Source organism: Vanellus vanellus (assembly GCF_965231255.1).
Source record: "Vanellus vanellus genome assembly, chromosome: 18".
In the NCBI taxonomy this organism is placed as follows: domain Eukaryota; kingdom Metazoa; phylum Chordata; class Aves; order Charadriiformes; family Charadriidae; genus Vanellus; species Vanellus vanellus.
In genome coordinates, this window is record NC_138923.1 from 9,202,420 (window position 1) to 9,221,665 (window position 19,246).

General features: G+C 60.9%; 1 protein-coding gene across 2 annotated transcripts in view; it reads left to right on the top strand.

The window, feature by feature from the left end:
- Positions 1–19,246, top strand: part of RXRA (retinoid X receptor alpha) — a 119,018-nt gene that overhangs the window by 64,848 nt on the left and 34,924 nt on the right. For both annotated transcript variants that reach the window (XM_082492659.1, XM_082492660.1), the window contains exon 2: positions 15,335–15,600. In XM_082492659.1, the coding sequence (XP_082348785.1) occupies positions 15,335–15,600 (266 nt within the window). The remainder of the gene's footprint in view (positions 1–15,334; positions 15,601–19,246) is intronic.

Below are 19,246 nucleotides of genomic sequence, written 5' to 3' on the forward strand. Positions count from 1 at the left end.
GGGAGAGGGGGAGCGCCTGGGCTGGGTGGCGAGGGCGGGGGGTGACACGCGGGGGTGATGGATGGGGTCTCGGGTTTTCGGCCGGGCTCTGGACGCGGGCAGCTCGCGCCGGTGAGGAAGAGAGAGGGGAAAGGGGGATACGCTGTGCCTGGAAAGTACTTTTCCCTCTGATGAACTTCAGCGGCGTATAAATCACTGCCAGGCTGCAGCTGCGAAGCATGTGACGTTGGCAAATTAATGGTCCTTCGGAAAACGCCGGCCATCGCGCTCGCCTCCTCGCCTCTTAAAGGCGCAGCCGGTGGCCGGGGCAGCCCCCGGTGTGGGAACTGGGGGGGTCAGGGCCGCGCTGGGGCAGCCTCCTGTGCCCACCGGCCCCCGGGTAAGCTGGGGCTGGCTGTGCCGGCGGAGGGGAGCCGGCACGAGGGGCTCCTGCAGCACTCCCCGTGGGGCAGCACAATCCGTGGTGTAAAGCTCTCCATGGTTCAAAGCTCTCCGTGGCGCAAAGCTCTTCATGGTTCAAAGCTCTCTGTGGTGCAACACAATCCATGGTATAAAGCTCTCCCGTGGTTCAAAGCTCTCCGTGGCGCAAAGCTTTCCACCATGCAGAGTTCTCCGGTGCAAAGCTTTCCATCATGCAAAGCTCTCTGCAGTACAAAGCTCTCTCCGTGGTGCAACACTCTCCATGGTTGGCTCCTGCTCTGCTGCTCGTGGGCCCCGTACAAACGGGACCAAGATGCTCCTGGGGATGTTATTTTTTCCAGGGTGCCGTGGGTGCCCGTTGGGAGCTCCTGGTCCGTGCGTAGCGGTGCCCCTGCTGCCCTCTCGCCCACCTGGGCTTTTTGCACAGCACTTGCCGGCGAAGGATGGAGACACATGGGATGATCCAGGGCACACCAAAACCTTACACTGACTGGGGCGTTGAATTTGCAGTTGAGATGGACATCACGTTGGGGGGTGACCACCCGCCCGGTGCAGCCAGTCGTCAAGCAGAGGACTGTGGGGCATCTTTCTCATGGTGGCATCGAGAGGCATCACGCGCCAGGGCTGGGTGTCCATGCTCGCAAGGCACAGCCATCCCTCACAGACCTCACAGGCAAACTGCTGCAGGGTCGGGGGGACAGGCAGAGGCTCCCTGGGTCACTCAGGGCCACCTGGGCCACCACCTGAGCCCCAGCCCGCTGCTTACCCATCACACCATCTCGCTCCTCTTCCTCACTCTTGCTTTTAAAAGCGGCGGTGGAAGAGGAGAGGAATCCAACCCTCTGCCCAGCGCTGCTGGTATGCCGGAGAGGGAGGGAGCCGAGCCACCAGCACAACAGTTAAAAATTACTAAATACTTCCCTAACATAATTAGGTTTCCATGCAAGCAATTGCCTTAATTGCCGGAGGGACGTGGGGCAGTGGGGAGGGGAGCCAGCCTGGGCTCTCCTTGCGCTGCCGCTCCGGCCGGCTTTTCCCAGCCCGGCACAGCGATGCTCCGCTCGGGCTGGACCGAGAACCTCGCGGGGAGATGGCCCCAGTGAAGCCCGGGTAAGGATTTGGCCCAGGCTGAGCGAGGAGTAAATAAAAGTGTTTTGCAAACACGGTGGGGATGGAGGCGAGCGCTGGCGGGGGGCTCGGCAGGACCGATGGCAGCCCCCTCGGATGGGTTTGCCGGGAGGTGAGCTCGGAGGCTACTCGGATACGCTGCAATTTAAATCACTGTTTATTTTCTAACTGCTGTTGGAGCAGGGAAAATCAGGCAGGCAGGCAGGAAAAAAAAACCCCGACAGAGCCCACACTGTGATTTACGTGGTAAAGGAGATAAGTGGGGATTTAAAGAGAAGGGAATATATAATTGAGACGAACGTGTAATATGAGCTGGGATCCAAACAGAGAGATCGTAATCAGACGTGTTAGGAGAAGCTGAGGTTTATTAATGAAACGTCTCATCTATTTGTCAGCTGAAGAGGAACAGCCTTTCCCCGGCAGCCGGAGGTGGAGGGGGCGGACGCGGGGATTGCGCTCGGCGTTCCCGCTGCCGTCGTGGAGACCGAGGCTGCCATCTTCCTGCCCAGGTGGATGATGCTCGGGCCCGAAATGAAAGGCAGGGTTGGAGGAAAAAAGGAAGTGCTGGGTATTTTTTGGAAGCTGGACGTTTGTCATTTTACTCGCCGGACTCTGCTGTAGAAGTCGGGAGCTGGCAGAGCTCCGTGTCGGGCTGACAACCGCTCGAGGAAGGGCTCGTTGGAGCCTTCCTCAAAGCCCCTCTCCTCCTCTCCACTCTTCTGCCCCGCTCTCTGCCCTCGGGTGCAGTCACTTGTGGTCTGCTCCGGGAAGGTACGGCAGATACCCGTCAGATGGGGGTAAACGTACCTGCGGCCTCGGCAGCAGCCTCAGCCGCTGGGTTCAGCGGTGTGTGTGGCCATGGGTCCGTGCAGGGATTTTCCACAGCTCCGACCGGCTCTCGGGGGTGAAATGCTCCTGTCCAGCTCGTTTCTCACCCTGGTACTCTCTACATCTTCCTCACTGCTCTCCCCGAGACCAGTGCTCGGCTGCCCTGCGGTCCCCCTCCGTGCTTCTCGCCAGGTCACCGTGCCCAGGCGCCTCTTGGGACATCCGCTGGCCCTATGCCGGCGACCACGTTGGCTCACGGAGCCGTGGTGTTGGCTTGGACGAACCCTACTTGTGTAGACTGGAGGCTGTGGTCCGGTGCAGACACATCTAAGCCGGCTTTGGAGGAGGTGTTGGTACCTGCGCGGAGGGCGCGGAGCACACAGCGCACCGCGTTAGTCCCGCTGGTTTTTCAGCAGCCGCCTGGCTGGGAGTTCAGCTGGTTTGCTCTTGCTGTATGGTTCGGTGGGTCTGCTGCCTGGCTGACGGGGCGCATGTGGCGTGGCTCACCGAGCGCCTGTTCTTGGGGAGACACGGCGAGAGGTGCGCACCAGGGCACGGCGGACAGCCGCCCTATTTCATCACTTTTAGCCCTGCTCCGGTGTTGCCGTTGGGGCATCTTCATCCGTTGGGGTTCCTCAGGCGCGAGGACGATGCTGGCGGTGTCCGAGGGGTTAACCTGGGGCCGTACGCGGCTCCGGCAGGGCAGGGCTCTGGCTGTACATGAAGTGAACATTTTTGTGAGGGTCCTTCCCCTTCCCAGGCCCTGGCAGTTATCTGTGGGCTGACAAAACGCCTGGAACGCAGAGACCCGCTGGACATTGACCCAGCTGTGCCGAGCTCAATTAGCCGAGGCTATCTGATTGGACTTGACGCAACCTAATTAGCTTTGGACTCGAACCAGAAACTGAAACCCAGAGGCAGCTTGCAGGCGGACCCTCCTTTGCTGCAGCCTGCCTGGGAAAGGGGGGAAAGGCTCTCCCAAACCTCTTCTCTGCCCCAGGAAGGAGGAGCAACCCACCAACCCTGCCTGCCCATCCCTCCGGCCACGCGGCTGCTGTCGACGGGGGCTTACACCTTCCCTCCTGCCCAGCGTGCGTTACTGAAGCCGGCGGAGGGGTCATGTAAGACCGGAGGCAGCTTCTTTCTCTTGAAAAACAGCGCGTGCCGTCTAGTTTCCAGAGGGAACTTGCTTTTATTGAAGGTGACCTGGCTCTGGCAGCTGCCTTCCCTATCTTGTCAGGCGCCTTCCTGCGGCACGTAGGCACCCAGTTCTCAAGCCCCTTCTCCTGCACCTCCAGCTGCAGTGCACGAAGTGGGTGGTTTGTCCTTGAGGCAACCAGCTCACTCCAGAGTGCGCTCCACTCATTGGCGGAGATGCGGAGAAGGAGCTGAGATGGGAAGGGATGGCTGTTTTGGGACCTCAGGATCCTTTGCCCATCTGGGTCTCCAGCTCTGTGAGCATTAAAGCACAAAAATGCTGGTGGGAAGGGACTTCCAGATGTGTGTTGACCAACCTACCAGTCAGCACAGGCTGGGAAGTGGTCATTTCTCTAAGGAGACCTGGAAAACAGTGTTTCCATGGGCTGCCCTTGCACAGCTCCCAGCCGTGAAGCCCTCTGGAGGGATGGCTCACCCCACTTGGATGCTCATGAAGTGTCTCCAGACCAGGTGACACCTCGTCCCCATGCTGGGTCTCACCTGGGAGATGGGAAGACCCGTGTGGCCTTGCAGTCACCTGCTGTGGTCCAGCATCCTCTAAGGAGAACTACCATAACTGGTTTTTCTGGAAAACCAGTTAGCAGTCTTGCCTTTTGCTGGTCACTGCTTCGGGGTGTTGGGGATGCCAGCTGCATGCTGGCGTTGAGCACCAACGCCAGCCACGTTGGATCAGTTAAAGCCCATTATGCCAAGTGAATGACTGTAATTATCTCAAATCTGGATTAACGCACGCGCACAGCACCGTAATATAATCCGTCTGGCCGGTGGTTTGTAGGCCGTTGTTCCTGGAAGCCAGATGCAGAAGGGCATGGACAAGACACAGTCGTATCCTCCTCCTCTCACCTCCTGCTGCCGTCTCAGACCCCGAGGATGGAGCTTGTCCCATCGGACGGATCCTGCACACGCAGTGTAGGACATTTTGAAGCGATGTGGACCGGTGGTTGCTCTCAACGCTGACCGCAGATGGGAGTGGGAGAGCAACCGGGAAGCGTGGAGGTGCCGTCATTCCTGCCAGCGCCTCCGGTCAATCCCCATAATTAGAAAAATGGGGGTAGATGGAGCACTTTCCCCATCGTCCCGAGGCTCTGTGCCTCTAGGACCCATCAGTAAGGGGGGAACACGGGTTTTAGCCCACAGACGTCAAAGCCGGTGTCATGGAGAGCCTCCGGGCTGCTCCTGCTCCTGGATTTGGCTCATCCCAGATCTCCTGGAGGGACAATGCGGAGAGCTGCTGGGCAGGGACACTGCACATCTGAAGGGCTGACGCTGTGGGAAGCAGCGGGGACATTTATTACTGAATCCCCTGGGCTGTGAGCCTCACGGTGGGCTGCAGCCCGTGCGTGTCCTGCGAGGAGCAGAGCTTCCCCTCCGGTAGCGTGGCTCCTGCTTCATTGCACTCTTTTTTCCGTCCCTGCCTGCTTTGGAGAGGAGCATTTTAGGACTCAAGGTAGCAGCTTCCCGGGGAGAGGAGCCTGCTTAGCACCGGGTCTGAGACCCATCTCCTCTCCACGTCCATCCTCCCAACCCGCAGCCCAGCGTGGGGGTGCGACCCGGGTGCTGGGGGGCCGCGGGTGGGATGTGCTGGAGCGGTGGGGCAAGTGGGTGATGCAGGTTCGCCGGCGGGCCCGGCACGTGCCACGTGCGCGGCTCATTACTGGTGAGGTCCTGGGGGAGCTTCGACATGAGACGAAACTTCTCCTCTTTCTGCTAGAGCGAGTCTAATGCTTTCGCGCTCCCCTTGCGTCTCGCTGGCTCCTGCTTGGTTTTTCATAGCTCAGAGCGTAGCACCCCCTCAAGGGCAATTAGATCACTTCCAATTTGCCCGTAAGCCCATAAAACTGCAATTGAATGTAATTAAAAGGCCATAATGAGCTCCAGCAACCTGCGGGACCACTGCGCTCTCGCTCGCACCGCGCTCCTTTCGGAGAACGGGATGGAGTCGCGGAGGCTGTGAAGGTCAGCGTTCGCGGGGAGGATGAGGAGCTCGGAGCAGAGCTCCCCGGTTCCCGGGACGGGACGGGCAGACGTGGGGAAGCACCCGGGTGCCACCGCCGCCACGTGCCCACGCTGGTGCTGCCCGTTGGGGAGGGCTGAAGGGACCCCCGGGTGCAGCCCTCCGTCTTTGCGGACCGGAGGGAGCATCTTCCCTTCCGTTGGCATCTTTTGCTGCTGTTCTGGCTTCAGCGATGCCCTTTGGGGGCCGGAGGGGTGCCAGCAGTTACAGGTCCTGTCTCGGCATCGCCGGTTTTGCTGCTGGCTGTGTTTGGGGACGGTTAGCAGCAGGGGACGACTGCGGTGACGGAGACTCAGCCCTTTGCTTTGGCGGTCAGGTTCGGGTCCCCCACACCTCCCCCCCTTTTGGGGGACACCCCAGAAGATGGAGAGATGCAACCCCAGGGCAGGGTTTCCCCGGGGGCTGGGGGGGGAGCTCCTAACGCCGCCGTGTTCGGGGCAGCGAGCTGGGCTGGGGACACCTACCCCCGTCCCGCTGACCTGCTCCCCGAAAAATCCCGGGGCTTGGAGGGGACGGCGAGCCCCCCCCCCGCTTCGGGCGGCTTCTGAGTGCGGTGGCACGAGCTCAAAAGAGCCGCCGCGTTGAGTCCTTCAGCAGACGTCTCCGCGGCCCCGCTGCCAGCCCAGGAGCCCTGGCAGCGGCACTACACTGCACCTATTATTGCACCGTCCCCGCAGCGGGTTCCCAGCCAGTAAATTAGGGGCACTGGCTGCGCCGCTGACAGCCGAACAGAGCGCATTGTAAGAGCGAGGACAGCGCTGGCCCTTGAGGGATGAAATAGGAGCCTGTAATTTCTCAGGACTGTTGTGACATCTTTGCACAAGCGTGTGATTGAGTCACATTTGCTTTATCAGCAGAATCCTTGTTTGCCTGGCTGCGCCCTCCCCCCCCCGCCCGCCCCTGCCAGCCCGGGGGAGAGCTGAGCTGCGCTGCCCGCATCCCCCCCCGCCGCGCTCGCCGTGGCGTTTGCCTTTCCCGTCCCTCCGAGGGGCTCCTCGCACTTCCCATATGTGCCTTTCCCGTCCCTCCGAGGGGCTCCTCGCACTTCCCGTATGTCCGCGCTCTCCCGCTTGGCTCACGCCTCCTGCTTTTCCCTTCTCCACCCGCCGCCCCCCGCTCCGGCCGAGGGGGTCTCGGAGGATGCCCTGTGCGCTTGGGAGATGCAAACCGAAAAAAAAAACCAAACCATGAGGGGTGGGTGGGTGGGTGGGTGTCCTCCGTGGGTGGGGGAGACGGTTGGTGAGGGCGGGGGGGGTCTGCGCGGGGCGGGAAGCCGCGGGTGCTGGCGTGCCACCGGCACGGCGGCCGGAGGAAGGGGCGTTCGCAAGCGTTTCCTCCGGTGACACGGCGGCTCCCGGGGAGAGCGGCTTCTGGAAAATTCCTCTTTTTGAGTCCTTCCCCCTCGGAGACGGGAATAGCCCCTGCAGGCTTCCGGCTCTGCCGGTGGCTCCGGGAGCGGGCCGCGCTTTTACAGGGCTCTTGGAAGGGTGGAATGGGGTTTTTAAGGCAAAAAAAGAAGACAAAATGAGTCCCTATACCGGAGCTGAGCATGCTTGGTGAGCCCCGGTGTGGGGTTTGTGCCTCTCCGGCACACACATATCCACAGTGGGACTGCTCCCCCCGTCCACGCTAGCTCTGAAGCATCCCATTTTTTGGTGTGGGTCCTGCGGTGGGGGGTCAGCAGACCTCTGGGCACCCAGGCTCTAGCAGGCGATGGGGTGCGTGTCTCCTAAAGGGGACCCCGTGGTGCTTTAAGCCGCTCTGCCAAAAAATGGGAACATTGGTGAGCCCATGGTGACCCACGCAGGTTCCCTGGGGAGAGACCCCCAAACGCCACCCAGCACTGGCCAGTGACCACATGGTCGTCCTTGGTGCTGGGGAGCTCTGATGTTACCTGCAAAGTTGCATCCGTAAGAGGAAATAAAGTGGGATAGAGAGGGAGAACGGGTGCTGGAGCTGCAGGGACAGAGGTATCCCGGCTCTGCCCCGTGGGGTGGGGATGCTGCCCGCGCCACAGAGCGCTGCCGCGAAGTTTGGGGTGGGTACCACTTTGCAGAACCTGCATCCGCCCTGCCCCGTGGCCCGGCGGTGGGATGCTCTTGCCCTTCTTCTTCTCCTTCATCTTCTGGGAGGAGAGCAGAGCGCTGGCAGTGGGGACTCGGGCTGGGGGAAGGAGAGGCTGGCGTGCAGAGCGCAGTGGAAAAGCTGCTCGTGGGCACTGTCATCTCATGCCACAGCCCAGAACCCCATAAGGTGAAACGCTGGCAGGAGGCAGCAGCTAATGCCTGTCCATCGCCGGCAAGGCACCGGGCCGGCAGCAACCAGAGAGGTGCTGCCAAAATTTCCTCCAAGTGAGTAAACCCCCTGGAAAGGAAACCCCAGTGCTGGGCTGGAAGCCCCACAACGCGCCTCTGCTCCTCACTGGGTTTGGTGGCGGCCGTGCTGAGCGGTCTTGCCGGTGGGTTTTGGCTGGCTCGGCGGGAGGGGGGAGCCGGGGGTGAGAAGCCGTGTGGCTTTGAGGTTTTAGTTTGGTCAAAGTGAAACCCGGCGGGAGGAGGAACCCACCTGGAGCAGAGAGCAGCTGAAACTGAGTTTCTCACCGTCCCCGAGCAGCTCAAACCACCACGGCGGCGTCCGGCATTTCTCGTGGGGAAAGTGCCGAGCGTGGCTGAAGGAAGTCTCCCCAAACCTCAGAGCAGGTTCCCAAAAAGAAACTGCATGTGGTGATCTTTAAATGCCCACAAAAAGACACATTTCTGTGTGCTGTCCCCTTGTGCAGACTTTGGAGGGGTCTGAGAAGGACGTCCTTTGTATTCAAGTCCAGAAATGTAAAAGGAAAAAAACATTCATGTTACTTTTTGCTGAAATCACAGCTGCTCGGGACCACCGCAGTTGATTGCAGCGCGGTCCGGTGCTCCTGCACCTTTTTACCTACAGCTGTGGCAGCGGTGCTCAGAAGGGATGTATGGATAACATACAGCTGCATCTTCTGACGTCTCAGGGTGTCTCTTCCCGGGGATGCCTCTGCCACGTGCCTGGCTCCCGGCTGCTTTAGGGGGCTCGATGGCCTCTCCTCGCTGGGCAGAGTGCTATAAGCGCAGTTTAATGTGCGTGGGCCACAAGGTGGTGCGTGTTTCTTGGACCCGCGGGGGGGGGGGGGGGCTCTGGGATAACAGCCGCGCTGCACCGTGCAGGTCGTCTCCCCGAGTTTGCCCACGTCGGGCGCTGCGGGGCCCGCGGCAGCAGCCAGCGCTGGGAGGGTAAGAGGCACTTCTTGCTCCGTCCCTGCTTCGGTTCTCAGCTGCGCTGGTGTAAATCGAGAGCAAACTTACCCAAGATTGTAGGGCAGGGGCTATTTAAATTCATCCGCTGTAAACACGCTCTGTGTTCACTTGAGTTTTTGATCAGGGACAAAAGTGAGGACCTGACCTCTTGTGGTCACTGTTCATCCCATGTTTTCACTGTTATTCCCCAGTTTTCACCTGAAAACTATGGTCAGACCCTCCTGTCCTGCCCAGATTTGGTGCCTGCCCGTTGCTCGCAGCATCCCGCGCCGCGGGGGGCCGCAGGCGGTTTCCCACCGGTGCCTCGGCGAAAGGAGGAGAGGGGGAAACCCCCATGATTCGAGGTTCCTTGGATGGAAAGCTCGTGAGGAAATTTCTGTACCACTTTTGAGGAATGAGAGCAAACGGACAGTGATTTTCACTGCCGAGTTTATTTAGGGAAACTCACCGCCCGCAGAGGCACCGAAAGAAGGAACAGCGCTCTCAGAGAGCGCCCGCGTTTGCGTGCGGATTCACGTGCATTTGGGTGTTGGAGTTTTGAACCTGGTCCCCACCAAAGTGCCGCTCGAGAGCAGAGCAGGAGGACATTTCCGAGAGCCCGATCTCAGCTGCTGGTCCCGATCCCCTCCAGACGTGGCCCCACCGCGCTGCAAAGCCCTAACGCGGAGGGCTGACTTAAGGAAGGGAGTGGCGACCCAAATTTAGAATTTCCTGCTGTTTAATACCCAGAATTGATCTGCTTTCTGAGTAAGGAGGAAGAGGTGCTGAGGGAAAAAAAAAAAAAAAAAAAAAAAAGAAAAAAAAAAGAGGAAAAAAAAAGAGAAAAAAGAAGCGGAAGCAGGGGGGTGTGCGGGCGACTTTCCAAATTTCGGCTGGCGGCAGGGCTGGCTGTGTGGGGTGCTGGCACCGTGACGGCTCCCCGGAGCCATGGGATGCCCGCAGACCCCTCCGGTCCCGCTCGGGTGGGCTGTTCGGTGCTCCCCCCGGGGCTGCGACCCTCCTCGGCTGCTGAAAAGCACAGGGAGTCTGTTTGTGCCTTGAGAGATGGGTTTGTGTGTTGTTTCTTTTTTTTTTTTTAACTTCCCCTCTCTCGGCAGCGGACTGTGGAGCCGCCGAGCTGCTGAGTAAACTCCCTGGATATGCGAGAAAAGGTTTTCCAGCAGAGCTAGGTCACTCTAGTTTTACTGGCAAAGCCTCTTAAGCATAAATGAAGATTATACTGGCGAAAGCTTATGCTGGTACAGTTCATTCTGGTACAAATGAGCTATCCTGGGAAAAAGCGCTTCTGCGCTGTTGTAATTGTTTCTGCTCTGGGACATTTTGTGGTCTAGAAATGTTAAAATCACAGCCCTTCTTGATATTGCTGTGTCGGCAGAAGCTGTTCTTAGCTCTCAGGCTGCTGCAGGCGTACCCTGGCCGAGCAGCGGCACCGGAGGAGTCCCGTGCACCGGCTGAGAAAATGCAACAGGAAAGTATTGCGAGAGCCGGCGGCGTGGTCGGATGCTTTCGGCGACCGCAGCTCCCGGGGGCTCTGACCTGCCCGTCCGGGCCGCATCCACACATGGATGTTTGCTGGTCCAAACTGGAGGTTTCTGCTCTTGGCCCCAAGAATGCCACAGGGATGGAAAGTAGCAGTGAAGCTGCCCGGGGAAATTTGGTGCTTGTCTGCACTGGTCTGAGCGTCTAACGCAGCCGGATGAGAAGGAGGAATAACGCTTTATAAAGATGTTTTCTTCCCTTATTGAAAATTAATAATAGTAAAAAAGTGCTGGCTGTCGTGGGGCCGGGAGGGGGGAAGAAGGTAATGCGGAGAAGGTTGATTGAGCAGTGGAGATGCTAGCCTGGGTCTTGCACTAGCCAGGATCTATTCCCAGCTTTGGCTCCGATTTCCCCTGTGACCTTGCTGAAGGTCACGTAAGCCCGTGCCCTACTTGTGCCGTCGGTGTCTGCCAGCGGCGCTGCTGCCTCCTCGGGGGCATCGCTCTCCCCGGACCTCGGTTTGCCCACCGGTGAAGCAGGGACGACGGCGTGCAAAAGAGACCTTGCCGAGCCAGGTATCTGCTAAGGGAAAGGGCAGCGATGAGCACCACGCCAGAAAAACAAGACTGGGGCTCCTTATCTCGAGGCCAGATCAAAACCCGCTGGCTCTTAGTCTCCCTGCGGTGGTCGGAGCTGCAGCGTGTTCCTCGGCCGCGGAGGAGAGCTGAAACACGCGCACGGCTCCGTGCAGCCGCGCAGCTCCATCGCTTGAGGTGCATCACGTGGCCCTGCCCTAAACGGCATATTCTTTGGGAAAAATTCCCATCCAAATTTCGTGGCTCGCGGGTTCGCAGTTTAAGAGAGAGAAAAGGAGCTTCATTGCGAATTCTTTGGCTGCCGAAGAGCTCTTGTTTCCGATCTCCCAACTGCCATGGGGCATCTTGTCAGATATATAGAGGTCGTTGTGTTTAAACAAAGGATGCACAGAGAAAATAGCTGCAATTTATGGGTGCGGCAAGAGGGGAAATGCTTTGAGATCTTTTTTTTTTATTTTTTTTTTTTTTATTTAGAAAGAGGCACAGAGTTTATTTTGGTCAAGCGATAGTCACACACAATGGCTTTAAATGGCAAAACTACGCAAGAAAAATGAATAATCTCACACGGCTTGAACTGAAAATGCGTATGGGAGAATACCTCCCCTGTTTGCTGCAGTCCAAGTGGTATCCATCAGTTCGGGGGGTTATTTGTTTTTATTGAGGCTATTTCCTCAATTTAGGCTTTTTTTCCTTTTTGAATTTATGTTTTTCTTGCGCTTCTTTAGCATTCGAGGTCCTATAGGATCCTTGTGATGAGGAGGGCGGACTTCCCATGTCCCGCTTCGGATCCTCATCTCTCCACCCTGAGTCATTATTGTCCCCAAACGCACCTTCCCGCTGGGAGAATTCCCCCTCGCGCCGGGCGGGCCGGCAGCATCCGCGCTGAGTTGCCTCAGTGGACTCTTGGTTTTTGCTAAGGAAAAAACCAAAACAAACCCTTTTCCGTATTTGCCGGTGGGTTGGAGGTGAACGTTTCCCATTGCGGCCGCTCTTGCAGCGGCATTTTGGGCTGTGGAGGAGGAAGCGTTTGGATGAGGAGTGGAGACATCCCGGTGTCCAAGGGGTTGCTTTGAACCGGGCTTTGAGTCGTGATGCTCTGAAGGAGTTCAGGTCTGGTTCAGATTTCGGAGGGTTTGGCCAAGGGGTTTGGGTGAAAACACTCCCAAATGTGTCCGTGCCTGCACACGCTTCTCCCCGACGGCTCTGTTCGATGCAAGGCCAGTCCTCTTCTCGCCTCCTTTCCTTTCTTGTTGCCTGAATCGTTTTCTCCAGGTCGGCCCTACCACGCACACCCAGTTCCTCGCTGGGTGTCGGGGACCGTGTTGGGAAGGCAAAACCTGTGAACAGGATGGGTGAGGGGAGCCGGCGCCGGGGCACGGGATGCCCGGGGACGCGGAGCTCCCGTGGTACCCAGGGGATGGGTATTTTGGGAAAGGTGCTGGCCCTCCGCGTGCTTTGCTTTGTGATGTGTTTGTGTCACCAGCCGGTCAGCAGTAACCTGCCTGTGACCTCGCCTGCCTTAAATACTCAGGATCTTTTAAAAGGAAAGGACTGTGCTTCGCTGCCTTCCCTTTGCCAGCAGGTCAAGTGCTTGTTTCCCCTGGCCAGGGGATCCGGCGCATCCTTGGAAGGTCTCCATCCATCGCCTTGGCTAACGGGTGTTTCTGGGGCTCCTTCAGAAGGACTGGCTGGGACCCGCTGCCCACCCACACGGCTGGGGTGGGATGAGCTCCTGCCTTTCCCCGGGATGCGGGATGGCGGCGAGGACACAGCCCGCATCCCAGCACCCCGCAGCACATCGCAGCATCCAGCCCTGCTCCTCCTCCCGGTTGGTTAAAGGCACCAAAAAAGCAGAGAGAGTCGGGTAGCACGGTCCCGCTGTGCTAAACCCCGGGAGCAGACCCTGAAGCCTTGAGGAATTTCCCGGGGTTCCTGTTGTGCCGCCTGCGCGTCACTCAGCCGCGGGTGACGTGGTGGCCGGCGGTTGTTTTATATCAACATCCTGCGAGAGCCGACGTGAGGTCAACCCCCCAGGGACAGGGATGCTCGCCTCCGCCGTGGCCACAGAGACGCCTGCCAGCGCCAGCGGTGCCGGCACACGGGCTCGTTTCGGCGTGGACAAGTGGCACCGGGCTGGAGCACAGGGTCTGGGCACGTGTCCCCTCTGGCTGTCCCATATGGGACAGGACACCTGTGCGGAGGGAGATGGCAACATCCCAGCCCTGGAGCCTAATCCCCATTTTCGCATCCAGGCCCCCTCCTCTCCTCTGCCCCCCGCTCCGGGGATCCTGCTTCTGGCTCTTCTCTGGGAGTTGAAGGAATTATCCTTGCAGGGAGCGAGCCTCTCCGGCGGCGTCTGTAATCCTGTCACGCCTATGGCAGGGAGGGCGCACCGGGGGCGTGCTGGGGACGGATGGGCTGCCCTGGGGGGGACACGCACTGCGGGGGCTCTGGGTGCCAGGACAGCACGGCTGCCTGCGGGTATGGCTCTGCGCAGGGAAGCACCTGGGGGTCTGTGTGCCCCACCAGCACCCTCGCGAGGCAGGGATGGGGCTGAATGTGTCACGTCTGGAGGGAGGGTGCCAGGGCAGGAGGTGTGACCGTGTGGGGTGCAGCAGTGGGATGCTGGGGGCAGAGGTGGGATGCTGGGGGCAGTGGTGGGATGCTGGGGGCCATGATGGGATGCTGGGGGCAGAGGTGGGATGCTGGGGGCAGTGGTGGGATGCTGGGGGCAGCGATGGGATGCTGGGGGCAGTGGTGGGATGCTGGGGGCAGCGATGGGATGCTGGGGGCAGCGGTGGGGTGCTGGGGGCAGTGGTGGGGTGCTGGGGGCCATGATGGGATGCTGGGGGCAGTGGTGGGATGCTGGGGGCAGTGGTGGGGTGCTGGGGGCAGTGGTGGGGTGCTGGGGGCCATGATGGGATGCTGGGGGCAGCGATGGGATGCTGGGGGCAGCGGTGGGATGCTGGGGGCAGCGATGGGATGCTGGGGGCAGTGGTGGGATGCCGGGGGCAGCGATGGGACTCTGGGTACAGTGATGGGACTCAGTGCAGCAGTGGGACGCTGGGTGCGTAGCTTTGCAAGAGGAGCATCACTGCCTTGCTGGGACTTTGCTTCCCCATGCTGGGGTTTCCCCGCTGGGATCGGTGATCTCCGGGGAAGATTGTGGGGCTGGGCTTGCCGTGGGTTCAGCAAACATGTTTCCCACTGTGTAATGCTCGTATGCTAATCGCTGCAAAATCCCGGGGACACAGCTGACCCCCCACAGGTGACTGAAGACAATATTTCCCAGAATTTGGTTAAATTTGGGGCCCACAGCCAAAAGCAGTATCTCCCAGATCCCCCCTGTGAATAGCCCCTGGCCAAGCATCCACACCAGTGCCTCCCCCTCTCTGGGCCCGTATTTGCTGGTGTGAACTGGGGGGGATCCCGGCAGGTGTCGGGGTGAGCGGTGGCGATGCCATGGAGCCCCTGCCCATGCTGCCCCTCTGTCCCTGCCGCCCTCCGGCAGCTCCTCGCATCCCCCCCCGGCAGCTCCTCGCATCCCCCCCTCGGGGGCCACAAGCCGGCCCCTTCCTCGCGCGGGATTGTTTTGCAAGCAGCGTGACAGGATGAGGAGGAAATGTGCCAGGAATGGCTCCATGTCTCCTCTCGGGAGAATCGGAGTCTATTTTTAACCCCCCTTCCCTCTCCCCCCCCCCCCTGCTCCCCCGGGGCCGGCGGAGCTGCTGGGGCGCAGGCGGACGCAGCCCGCCCGATGCTGCCTGCAGAAATCTGCCCCCCCCCTCCCGGGTACCCACATGGCAGACGGGCACGTTCCTCCTTGCCGACACATGCAAACTTCCCCATCGCACGCTCGTGCCCTGGCCGGACACGCAAACCACCCGTGCGATGCACGACCATGCTCTCGCCGCCTATCCGCCCTCCCTGCCGCCGCGGCGTGCTGGTGCTGCCGGGCACGCAGCTCCTCCACGCTCCCCGTGCATGGCCCTGGGATGCTGTGATAAATCTGAATCGTCCCGTAGCACGGAGAGCATCTGTCTGCTCCCGTGGTGGGGTCGCTACCGGCGCATCAGCCCGAGCAGCGATGCTGCCTCTGCAGCAGCGTTTAGGGTTGGGGTACAGCGGGTGAGGGAGATGGAGGAGGACAGTGACAACTGGGTCTGCAGGTGGAAATGCTCTCAGCGCCTGTCTTAATGTTTGCGGAGGTACTTTGAAAGATGGAGGATGCGTTGGGAATTCCGGGGGCAGGTTGAAAGGCAGCCCCTCGGCAGGGCGAGGAGCGGGGCGGCTGCGGCTCAGGGCTGTGTCAGAGCCTGTCCCGGACTGGAGGCTCAGCCCTGTTTCTCTCTTTCCTCTCTTAACAGATTTCTCCAACCAAGTCAATTCCACGTCCCTGAACTCTCCCACGAGCCGGGGGCCCATGGCCACCCCATCCCTCCACCCGTCCATCGGGCCGGGCATCGGCTCCTCGCTGGGCTCCCCGGGCCAGCTCCACTCGCCCATCAGCACCCTGAGCTCGCCCATCAATGGCATGGGACCTCCCTTCTCCGTCATCAGCTCCCCCATGGGCCCACACTCGATGTCCGTCCCCTCCACCCCCAGCCTGGGATTCGGCACCAGCAGCCCGCAGGTAAGGGGGAGGTGACGGGGACGTTGCTGCTGCCTGTTCAGCTGGGGAGAAGCCGCCTCCGTGGGTTCCCAAGCCAGACCCAGCTCTGACACGCAGGCGGGCACCCGAGGGTGGCAAAAAGCAGAAGCCCAAGGGGGAAACTAAGCCGGAGGCATCCCGCTCTTCTGGCCAGAGCTGGGCAGCTCTAGCCGCCTCTGGGGCTGCCCTGGGTGGGCTACGAGGGACCAGCACAGCCGGACTGTGACCATCCATCACCTCCCATCACTTGTCCCTTCCAGTCCTGCCCTGCCAGCCCCCAGGCCGGGGGTGAGAGGGGAGCAGGGACTACCCCTGGGTCGCCTGGGGGGTGGTGGAGCTGCGGCGGGGGCTGGAGCCACCCTGGGACTGTCCGTACCCTCTGCTTCTCACCCCAGCGGTCCCGTCCCTTCCCTGGGACCCGGAACATCCCCTCCGGGGCCAGCCCGCGGTCCCCAGGGCACGCACCGAGGGGTCCCCTGCCCGCTGCCCCTTTCTCCTGGCAGGGGAAGGAGTGGCGTTCGCTGGCTGAAGATTATGTAAAAAAGCTCCAACTACGGAGAGATAAGCTCTTTTTAAAAATAGCAAGATCGGGGCGCGCTGGCCAGCCCCTGCCACCTGTTGCTGGCTGCTCGCACGGTATATGTTTAGTAAAAGGGCAGATTAAGGAATTGGCCACCACCTGCCACTCGCTGCGGGTTTATTTATTCCAGGCCCTCTCAGGGAGTCAAGCACCTGCCAGCACCTTTATTTTTAAATATTGGCCTGATTTATTTCCAGCGATAACAGGTCTTTCGACCCGGGGAGAGCTGTGCTGTGCTGAGTCCCGTCCCCAGGGACGCCCGGGCAGCTTCCCCAGGACTCAGCATCCCCGTGCTGGCCGGAGAGGCGGCAGCTTTATTTGCCTTATTGCTGGGCTTCTCCTATGCAGGATCCATCCCGTGACCCCTATAGATGTGGGGGGACCTGCACCCCACATCCCGGTGCGTCTGGGTCCGGCTGGGTCCGGCTGCCCGGCACGGGAGAGGAGTGGGGCGGACATGCCACCACCCGTCCCATGGCCAAGGGAAGGGGAACTGAAACAGCGCCTGGGAAGGGGCAGCCAGAGCAAAATTAGCAGCGAGAGCGCCGAAATGGTGGGGAAGGAGTGGGAAGGAGGGATGTGAAGCAATGCAGGGGTGAGCCGCAAGCCGGGGAGGCAACGGGGAAGGGGCGATGCACCCCCAGCGTCAATTATAAGGCGCGGTTTGCTTTGGGGAGCGAGAGCCAGAGGAACCGAAATAAAATGCAGCCACAGGGCAGAAAGGGGAATTGAGAGCGTGGTCAGATGGTGCCGGGGAGTGAGTTAGCAGCGCGGCCGCTCCAGCCCTCGCGGCACGGTGCAAAGCGCCCGTCCTTTGCTCGGGGACTTGTCTTAAGTGGTTTTCCTAGAGGTGACAGTTAGGAGGTCTTCAGCCTAATGGCTCCTGCCATCTGTTCCCTGTCTGGGCGCATTAGGTCCCTGTCCCTGTCCCCGTCCCTGCAGCGGGCAGAGGCGCCTACCTGGGCCCGCGGAGGAGCACGGGAGGAGGAGGAGGAGGAGGGTGCGGGCAGGCAGCAGGGCCGATGCTCGGAGGGGAGCGCAGCCCCCCGTGCCGCTGCACCGGTCGGCCAAGCGCCGGGGGTAATGAGGCATGCGGCCCCCGTCGCCAGGCGGGGATGGCACTGATGGAAGGTGGTTTGAATCAGATGGCAGATGCCACTTGCCATCAGGCCATGCCTCGTCGCCTCTGGAAAGCCAGCAGAGCAGAAGGGCACGGGACGCGCGAGGTGCGGTGGGTCCCACAAGGTGGGTCCTCTCCACCCCAGCTCCTGCCGGCACCGGGCTGAGAAGGAGCCGGCTGGCTCCCAAAAGCGGGGGTGCTTTCCCTTTCCCGTTTGGTCCGGTGGAGGCGAGGAGCCAGCAGCCCTTGGTGCCAGCGCCGGAGGATGCTCAAAGTGCTCCCGGTGCCCTCCCTCCAGCACTGTGCGCTTTCTGCGACCTCGCACGGCTTCCAAACGGCAGCCCCAAAATCAGGGCACGAGGCAGGGCGTCCTCTCCCGGGGTCCCAGCACCCAGGGAGCCCCCAAGCCCCCTCGGGGAGGGGATGCCGGCGCCGAGCTGGGTAGCGGGCGAGGTGTGTGGGGCAGGAGCCGGCTGAAAGCAGGGGTAGTTTATGGAGGTGAGCAAAGTCCCAGCCGGAGCAGGAGGCTGGACCCAGCAGCTTTGCTGCTTATTGGGATTTAACACAGATTTAAGCCTTCTTACCTACAGATTCTGGGAAAACAGGGAAAAAAAAAAAAAAAAGAAAAGAAAAAAAGCAGGATTTTCAGTAAGAGCTGAAAGGGAGGGACTTTCCCCATGGTTCGCAGGGCTGTGCCGCCCCAGCAGCCGCCCCAGGCATCGCTGGCAGCAGCTCGGGGCGCCCGGGGGCGAGCGGGGAGAGATCAGACGCGGGATTAGGCTTTTCCAGAGCTGCTCTCTGCCTTTGCACAATGCTCTTTGTACGGGTGCCTGGGGGACTGGAGAAGGGGTTGATTTTGTTGGGTTTTTTTGGATGGGAGGAGGAATAAAGCTCTGCTTGCCAGAAGGGACAGGATTCGGTCCCCGGTGCAATGAACTGAACAGGGAAGGGAGAGGAGCTGAGGAGTCCGGCATCGCTGGGGAAGCAGAGCACCGGTTCCTCTCTCGTCCCCAGCTTGCTTGCTGAGCCGGGGTTGTCCTGCCCGGAGCAGAAGTGCTGTGCCAAGGCGGGGGGCTGCTGCCTCCCCCTCTGCCTCCTCCCTGCCCGCACGTGCTGCCGGTTTCGCTCGGTGGCCGCCAGCGGGGAGGGGGAGGCGCGGGGCAGGCGCCGGGGCGGTGTGGGAACCCCGGGGTGCACGTGGTGCCTCCGCTGAGGTTTCGGGCTGGCGCTGCGAGAGGAACCCATGACTTCCCCCAGCCCAGCCCGGGGCTGACTCAGCTCCCACCGGGGCGTCCTGCTGATGCACGGGGCTGCGGAGGGCGGTGGGACCCCCCCACCCTCCCGGGCTGGCGCAGGGGCAGAGGGCAGTGCCTGCCCCGTCTTGCTCTGCCCGTCGCTCCCCCCCTCATGCTCTCGGGGGGGCTGCTTGGGTGGACTCTGTGGTCTGCTGGGGCTGGGGGAAGTGGTGGCGAAAGGCTTATCTTCAGCAGGCAGCGATGGCCTCTGCCCTCGCTCCCTTGTGGCAGCGGCCGGTGATGCTGCGTGACACGAGCCGCCGCCGCCAGCTGCACCTGGGAAATGGCTCCGCTTCCCAGAAAGCGCACTGGGAGGAATTGCTGGAGCCGGTGACCCTGAAGCCGTGGAAGGATGTGCCGCTGCAGTGCCGGCAGCCCCTGCTCGCAGGGGAGCACAGAGAGAGGCTCTGTGCCTGGGGACCCACGGATCCCAAAGAGAGATGCTGCTGCCTGGGGACCCGCTCGTCCCTCCCCTCCGTGCCCTGTGGCAGCGTAACCGAACAGCAGCTAAAGCCCAGGAGCATATTCCTTGGCGGCACCGGGTCCCGGCTGCCTTTGATTCATCAGCTGGCACAGGCAGGGCGGGAGAGGGAGGCAGATCCATCACATTTCTCCGGGGTGGGTTTACCTCGC